Here is a 9277-nt window from a genome sequence, read left to right as displayed (position 1 = left end):
TATATTTTCTTTGGCTGAATCATTTAGTCAGAATATTATCTCATATTAATTGATAATTTGCCAGCAAATTAAAAATATCCCCTAAGATATTTTTAAATGGTTTACACACTACATTTTTAAAAATAAGACTTAAAGATAGGTTAAAAACTAACATAAATATGTAAGAACTACCATGAACCAGGCACTCTGTTATGTGGCATATTATTTTGTTTAATATACTTTGGTTTACAAATTTTTTAAAATTCTCAGAGTTTTAGAAACTTGCCAAGATCTCATAACTTGCCCATGTCTCTTCCTCTTGAAATAATGCCTTGGAACAAGCTTGATTTACTGTGTGCAGTTATAAAGATGTGAAGACCAACAGATTTTTCTTAATAATTAAAGTCTCATTTCTATAAAATATAAATTGCAAAATTAGTGATCACAAACAGAAAAAATCCTCCCTCAAGTTTTATATATAAATAAGCTTATTTTTATTACAATTTGTAAAGATGATTAATTTTTTAAATGTTTTAAAAAGCAACCCCTCCCTATATGAGTCCTTCTAATTATCTTATTGTTTTACATTTATTTTCTCCAGCATAATTAGAGAATACAATGATTACCAATGTGACTACTACTAAAAAATAGTCAACCAAAAAAAAAAAAAAAGAGTTTTATCTAGTCCAAAAGAACGGTTACTGAAAAGGTTTAGGATTCAGGTATGAATAGCATATACTAAGTCAGAAAAGTTTCTAAATTTACTTCTATAGAACAATATAATTTACTGTGAGGAAAGGGCCTCATGTAGATTTCAAAGAATATAATCTGGATGACCAGTATGAGTAATTCATGCAATTACCAGAATTTGACTATTATTTAAACACAAACAACATATTGATCCACTAATGCTTACAATTTTAACTCCAATGACTACATATTCATCATACAGTGTCTCCGCCCCATAAAAGAATATTACATGCTCTCATGTTTTTTATGTACTCTTTTCTAAATCTATGTCTGTATTTTCATTCATGCTTATAAAATCATATCTGTGTGTAGAATTTGTTATGAAAGTGATTCCTATTTTCTTCTGGGTTGTTATTTCTTTACCAATTTTATTTAGTGGTGCTACCATCCTATCTTAATCTTCAGGCTGCTTTTCTGTCCATTATTCCACATACATCTATTTGGGACATCCAACAGGATATCATCCACTCCTATCTCCTCTAGGTTTTAAGTACTTTTCATCTGGACTTAAGACCCTCAACTGAGATTGTTCTGCTTCTCAAGCAATTATAGACATCTTTTCATCACATAGATCTTTTCTTCAGATTTAGTCAAAATTCCTTCATTCTAACTTGCCTTTCATCCCTGGTCAAGTTTACTCCCAAAAGCCCTCTGTGTTCCTGATCCTAATTTGTAGATGAATATCCTTCTCAACCTCCTGCCAAGACCTTTCTTTTTCCTATTATTAGGATCTGTATCTTCTAGCAAACCTTTCTAAATGAAAAAATCTGAACGCTTCAAAATTACAATCTAATTTTGCTTTAGCACCTTTGTGCTTAATTCATCCAGTTAGTCCAGAAGAGAGAAGAGCTCAGCCAAGGCAGGTCCATGTTCTCCCTTGGAACCAGTTTTCCCTCAATTCCGTACCTAAGCACATGTTCTCCATTGTAGATTAAATAATGAGCATATTTTTCAGTGCACATTATTTCCCACTGCAAATATTTACTTATGCAGCTAACTTCTCTACATAAGATGGTGGGTGGAAAGATTAAGAGATTGTTGAACTAGGTCAGTTTTTAGGAATTTAAAACCCATTGGTCATTGAATTAATGGATCAAATTAATTTTTTACAATAAAATAGAATATAAAAATAAACAAAAGAGTTCATGAAATTTCTATTTCTGAGACACATACATATTTATGTACATGGGAACTGAGTCATGATGCAATGTGTATTTCTTTGGGTTATGAAAGTGATTCCTATTTTCTTCTGGGTTGTTATTTCTTTACCAATTTTATTTAGTGGTGCTACCATCCTATCTTAATCTTCAGGCTGCTTTTCTGTCCATTATTTCTGTCCAGTCAAAAAAGCTGAAAGCTACTGAACTTGAAGATCCCTACGATGCCTTCTAAATCTATATGATTAAGATTAAAAAATTTAGTCTAAAAATCAGCAACAGCTTTTTTTTAAAATGAGCAGAACTTAAGGATACCATAAAACAACCAGCAAAATCATTTTTTCTTAATAAAATATAACTATTACATTCTAACCTTAAAATTAAAGCATTATAAAGCTTTTAGAGTAGGAAAAGAGTTCAGAGATCATCTAATCTAAGTTTATCACATTAACATAGACAAAAAACTCAGGCCCAGAAAGGAAAAAATTTCACTTCATTCATTCAATAAACATTTGCTGAGAACCTATTGTGCCAGGTTCTAGGATTGGGTCTGTGGAAAAAGAGAAGATGTCTTTGAAGAGCTCACAGTCTAAAGTATACATATACATATACATGTACATATACATATACATATACAGTCAAGTAAACATTTGCAATAATTACTGGAATTGAGGTAATTCAAGGTAATTTACAAAGTGTAAAAACAACAGAAACTAAATGTGGGCTGGACGGAAGAGAAAAACATTTCGAAAGAGGTACTACTTTCCAGTCTTAAAAGCAAGGAGTTAGCCAGGAAAAGGAGGAAGAAATAACATGTACAAAGGTACCATACTGATATACAATAAAAGAGGACACATTCAGGGAACAGCAAGTTGAGTTTATATAGCTGGAATATAGGACTCAAGATGAGGAAGAGCCACAGCAGAATACCTAGCATTTATGTGACATTTAATCTTCAAACCACTCTCTGAGGTATGCACTATTAATATCCCCATTTTGTAGACAACAAAACTGAAGCACAAAAGGTAAAGTGATTTGCCCAAGGTTAAGTTGAAAAACTAAGGAAGTCTCACTCTAGAGCCTGTACTCTCAGCCACTATACCAAGAGGTTAGAGAAAACATGCAGGAACCAAATGATAAAGGACTTTGTATACCATTCCAAGACTTTAGACTTTATGCTAAAGGTGATTCACAGTCAGTGAAAGATTTTAAGCAGGAGTGACACATTCAGATTTATTTTTTAATGAGATCAATCTGGCAGCTATGTGGATGGACTGGAAGAGGAAGTAGCAACAGGGAACTAGCTAGTATTAGCTAGAAAGGTACTACAATAATTCAGGTGCGAAAAATGATAGATGAGCCAGACAGTAGCAGTGCTGGCACCTAAAGCCAAATCTACTGACCAAGATAACCACGTTCTTGTCCAGTATCCGTAAGAAGCCCCTATTTTTTCCCCTTAAGCCCATCATTCTAACAGTATACGAAATCCAACCTCAGACAACAACACATTCCTTTTAGGTCCCTTTATTAAAGAAAACCTGACCACTAGATGTGTTGGGTACATGAAAGTGACTAAGAGAAATCTTCTAGCTGGAGAATGAAGGAAAGTCAAATGCTCTCTATAGCAGTTTTCTTACCTTCTTGACTGCTCCTTCTCCTTTCTCTATGCACTATTCCTGGAACTTTCATATTCAATAGTCAATTTAAAATCAATGTTCTGTCTAGACATGACTATTATAACCTAACAGAATTAAATCTACCACAGAGGAAGTCTAATGTGGTCCCAGCTGTGGCAATAAATATACTCTCTGGTCTGGTCAAATTTTGGCTTAAACAGAGACAATGAATGAATAACAATAAGAGGTAGACTTTTTGAAAGCAGCAAAGAGTTAAAGAAAACTAGAATATTAAAAAGGGAATAAGAGCAATCTAAAGTTCAATAAAGCCATTTGATTCCAAATTAGTACCACTGCTCCCAAGTGTGTGTGGTATTCCAGAAACCAACAAATGAAAGAACACTGGAAAAGATCATCTGGTCAATTCTAAAGCATTCTAAATTCAATCTGTTTTTATTTAAACCATGGGTGAGCCCTCTTGAGCCATCCTTGATGCTCAGCAATGAGTGGATTCCATAAACAAGCAGTCTGCAGTATAGGGAAGTACAGAAGGAATAGAGGAGGGGAAGAGAGTAAACAAAGGAAAGGAAAGGGGAAAGAAAAATACAATGAAAGGGAATGGAAGAAATGATGAGTTCTAAAATATGGAATAAAAAATGAAGTATTTGTGACCCCAACATTAAACGCTGCCAATCTTACCTAACTTACCTGAGAGGCACCATGACAACTGGCAACATAAGACGCCATGAAAACAAAAATTTTAATCACATATTTATGAGACACCAAAGATAAGAAATAAGAATCTTACAAAGATAAAAGAGCAACAAAATAGTTTTAGAATCCAAAGGGACAATTTCAAGATTTTAAAATCTCCTTCAGTTTAGTTACGCTTTATTTCCTATTAAATAGTGGTTCTAGTAGACCCAAAAAGTAAAACGTCAGTAGCACCAAAGATATACATGAGAGGTGTGTTACAAAGGCAATATGAGGCTTATTTGCATACTTTTTGTGAGAGTGACATCAGAATCTTTCCTCTCATGGTGTAATGCTACTTATTTTAAGAGTTCCACTGTAATTCTTATCCTGGCTGGCTGAGTTAACTTCCTTAAAACCATAGTTCCAAACAAGTTAAACACTTATTAATTATGGTCAAATTTCAACCTTAAAAAGGACAAGAGTCTACAATAGATCATAGAATATTACTCAGTATAGCCTAAATGAGCCTAATGGTAACCAAAACCCAGCTACTGATTCTTGAGAAAATTATGTAATTAAAAAATCACTTTAAAAGTTTCTTGAAATTAAAGTTAGCTAGACAAAATAAATATCCTTTAAAAAATGAATTTACACCTTGAATCATTCATGGAACATGTAATAGTGAACATATTTCTTCCATATAAAACTTAGAAAACTTTCAGGCACCATGTTAAACACACACACACACACACACACACACACACACACACACACACCTGCTGCCACCGTTCTGCCCAGACAGTGATTTCAATAAGGATAAAAGGAAAGATCCTTAAAGATGATTATTACAGCAAAGAGACTACTGGATCAAAAGCAAATATAATTAAACTCGATACTCTGATCAAACATTCATCACATCCACAAATATGCAATCTTCATAAGTATTCCATCATAATAAATAACTGGAGAGTTTATTCATAACAGCAAAATATTTTTAGTAAAGTATAATAGGATGAAATAATGTATATACCAATAGTCTGTTTCTCTAATATAATCATTCTAATTTTAAAAGATAATGAAATGATGAAAATTCTCAAATACAAGATCACCTGGAGATCATCAATACCATGTACTTATAACATTCAGATGACTGACTGTGGGAGGGAAAGCTGAGCCCTTTTACTAATATACAAATGCTTTTAGAAATTAAGAGTTTACAATAGGACTTCTCAACCTCAACACTATTGACATTTTGAGCCAGAGAATTCTTTGTTGTGGAAGGCTATGCTGTGAGTTACAGGATGATTAGCAGCATCCCTGCCCTCTACCCACTAGATGCCAGTAGCACACCCTCCCCTCTTCCCCTACAGTTGTGACAACCAAAAACGTCCAAATGTCCCCTTGGGGGAGAGGTACGAGGGTGGGGAGCAAACGTCACCAAAACTTGAGAACTATTGGCTTCTCATAAATAGGAAAAAATTCAAAATGAATGTGTGTGTGTGTGTGGGGGGGTTTCTTCTGGTTTTGATGTTCCCATATATCATATTTGATTTGATCAGACTACATTTAAGAGATTCTGCCTTTTAGAAAACAAAGCATTTAATATCTATCGCTTGTTAGCCAAGTTCAGAAGAGTCCCAGAAGATTCTCTATACTGCCAATTCCCCCTCCAAGCACACATACACTTACAGAAACATGCACAATACTGCCTAGTTAAACTAAAGAAAATACACATAATTACTTTATTTCCATTTCTTATTTCATCAAATATATGGACCAGACTGCTCCAATTCCTACAGAATCCAAAGGAATTCTCAATATATTCACTGCAACTCATATAGTACCACAATAGCTGCATCACTTAAGGAAGGATAAACCTAGGAACTAGAGCAAGTATTAAAGTCGTCTTTACATTTTAACAAATTGTCGGAAAAGATACAAATTAACCACAATGCTTAAAAAAAACAGTGATTTACAGAATCTGAGGAAGAATAAGAGGAATGAAAAAAATTAAAATCAAAGGGAATCTGAAGGCATTTCATGATGAGGGCAAAACTCAATAGTTTCCCCTTGAATGAGAGGGGGAAATTATACACTTGGCCATACCCTACAAAAATAGTCTGTATAATCCGTCTTCAGAAACTGAAAAATCGAAGTCCACAAAATACTAAAGAAAAGAGTAAAGATCCATCTTAAACACTCAGAATAAAATTGTTCTTTACTACTATTCTCTATTTGATTTAAAATAGTCAAATATCGACACAAAAAAACTGAAAACTTGAAATTTTTAAATTCTCATAAAAATAGCCATCCTTGTGCTCCTAGCATGCCAGATTACAAATTACATAGAAAAATCAAGTAGGAAAAGAAACATAATAATCCTGTTTTTAAAGTGCATTTGATTCATAACAAAAGCCCTTTTAAAAATCAGACATTTTAAGTACTAAAAATCTTCATGTATAAATATGGATTAAAGTCTTGAAGAATATTTCAATTATCTTCAACAGAAGTATATTTTAGTTCAACTAGGAATGTTTACTTAAGAAGCTATGCAAGAATATTTAATATTAGTCTAATGTAAGTAGAATATGCTCTATAGCAACAAATTACTTTATTTTAAAATTTTAGCTATAAACCTCCTGGCCCAGTGAAAATAATCCTGTAAGAAACTAATGCTCAATTCTTTTTACTCCCAAACCAACCAAGGAAAGCTGTAAGATCTGTAGCGACAGCCTGCTTTTCCAGAAGTAATACCTTGAGACTGCTCAAGAATAACCTCCTTCACCAATTAGTGCGACTCAGGTGAGCTTGGGAGGGAATATCCACAATTCCTTGGTCAGTGGCCATGATGCCCCTCCTCCTCAAGGGCAGGAGATCAGAAAGAGGGATTTGAACAAGAGGAGTTCACCAACCAGAACATATAGGAGCAGAGGAGAAAGAGTACTACAGGAAAAATAAAAACCTCATGGTTAAGTCATGTCACAAAAGCAAGAGGTTTAATGTTATCAGGGTATTCATTCATTTTAGAGACACCATTGTTTATCTTCCTCCCCAAAACGGGCACAAAAAGGACTGTCAGCCTGCCTTAAGCATGTTCCTTCTTCCATTTAAACAGACATGATTCTTTTGGTTAATCTCTGGCAATGATCGCCATTTCACAACACATTCAGCCCACCCGGAACTGATCAATACCACTACAGACATAAGACTAGACTTTATCCATTTATTAACCACAAGAAAATGTACCATTCAGCAAAATTCTATACATTACAAAATATCCTATTAAAAGGAGGGGGGTGGGGAGGACAGACGGACACACACACACACACACACACACACACACACACACACACACTGAGGTACACAAAGAAAAGACTACCATCCTCTAATTTCCCTGTGGCAAATGAGATAAAGACATGGCCATGAAACTTGTCAATTTCTCCCCCCTCCTCAACATAATTCTATCTCACAACCTAGTAACTGAATATTGAATTTTACGATAAATAGATCCATTGTGACTTTAGAATTGTTTCATCTATCAAGCTAACTCCTATTATGTACATGTGCACACCTTTGAGCTAGATGCTGTATTCATTTATAGAATTTCAAATACAAAAGACTAGATAGTTTCTCAACCACTGGTTGCAACCACAGAACATGCTCACAAAATCAAAATTTCAAATACCAAAGGGCCAGATTATTTTTCTAACCTTGGGACAAAATCTATTTTATGATATAGTGTATTTGACAGTATGAACAAATTCAAACGGGCTATTCTAAATCGAAAACAATGCTTCAATACAACGCGTTTAAAATAAGTATTCCGTAGGTAAGCAAAATCTCTGCCAGAAGAGCACATAAATGGTGGTTGAAAGCCAGCACATTAGCAACACACAGCGGCATACCTCTTCTGCATTGGGTTATAGTTAATACTCCGACAACAACTACAACTATTTTTAACACTGCTGGACACTGAAGTTAAAGAAAACGTGAGGGGCGACCCAGAAGAAATTGCTGATCTGATGCATTGTCTCTCTCTCTCACGATCAAAATTAAGTAGCAACTGACTTGATCGGTGCCGTGACAGTCACTGGTGAAGCACTAATTAAAAGACGATTTTTTAAAAACCCTTATTTTGGAGGATGCCACACTAAGTGACATGTTGGAATACGCCTTTCGGGCCTCAAACCTTTGCATAAATTGTCACTTGTGGTATTTGCGGCTTAATTGCAACCCAACCCGCGCTGTCATCCAGTGTTATGGCCACAAAACCATGACTTTCTCACTTCCACAACAACAGAGCAGTCACTCTTATCAGTTACCAACCTAACTTAAAACAAGGAAAATTCGTGGGGGCTTCCAGATCACAATCAGACCTTAGGGGTGGCAGCCGAGGGGCTGGGTGGGGGGTTGGGGGAAACTCCCCAGGCTCCACTGGGGCTCGCCGACCCAACAACAACCGCGGCCGCCAGCAGCGGCAGCAGCGGCTGCAGCCCTGCCGCGCTGCGCTCCATGCACCTACCTGAAGAACAAGAGATAAGAAAGACGGCGAACGCCAACTTTGCAGCAGCTCCCATTTTCCCGAGGCGCCGGGGAAGCCGTAAGAAGTTCTCGTTAAATATCCAGTTCTCTGGGTCTTCCCCGGAGACAAACCTCCTGGTGTAAAATCAACCGTCATAAAACATATTCGGAAGCCCCGACCAAAAACGTTCACGGGGTTGAAAAAAAAAAAAGAGAGAAAAAAAGCACAATAATAATAATAATAATAATAATAAAAATGCACCGCGGGGGAAAAACCGCCACACACACGCACAACACACAAAACCAAACAACGAAAAGCCAACAACAACAAAAGCGGGTTTAAATCACTGTCAAAATCACTGTCAGCTCCGCTCGCCTCTCGGGTCTCTCGGAACAAAACGCCAGGCTGAGGCGACGAGGAGGCGGCGGCGGCGTCCGCTGCCGTCCGGACAGTCCGGGAACCGAGCTGGGTCCGACGTCCGGACCGACCTTCAACCCGGACACCCAAAGTCCGCGGACCACTGGCGGCCGAGCTCGCGGCGGTGGCGGCTGAGTCGG

The 9277-nt window shown here is 36.3% G+C and overlaps 1 protein-coding gene across 1 annotated transcript in view; it reads right to left on the bottom strand.

Moving 5' to 3' along the window:
• ACVR2A (activin A receptor type 2A) overlaps positions 1-9271 on the bottom strand; it is an 82746-nt gene extending 73475 nt beyond the window's left edge. The window contains exon 1 of the mRNA XM_006921050.3: positions 8721-9271. Coding sequence (XP_006921112.1) covers positions 8721-8775 — 55 coding nt within the window. The 5' untranslated portion in view covers positions 8776-9271. The remainder of the gene's footprint in view (positions 1-8720) is intronic.
• Between the last annotated feature and the right edge of the window lie 6 nt (positions 9272-9277).

This window comes from Pteropus alecto, unplaced genomic scaffold, assembly GCF_000325575.1.
Source record: "Pteropus alecto unplaced genomic scaffold, ASM32557v1 scaffold3, whole genome shotgun sequence".
Lineage (NCBI taxonomy): Eukaryota > Metazoa > Chordata > Mammalia > Chiroptera > Pteropodidae > Pteropus > Pteropus alecto.
The sequence above is the reverse complement of the archived record's forward strand: the minus strand, read 5'-3'. Positions and strand labels throughout refer to the sequence as shown.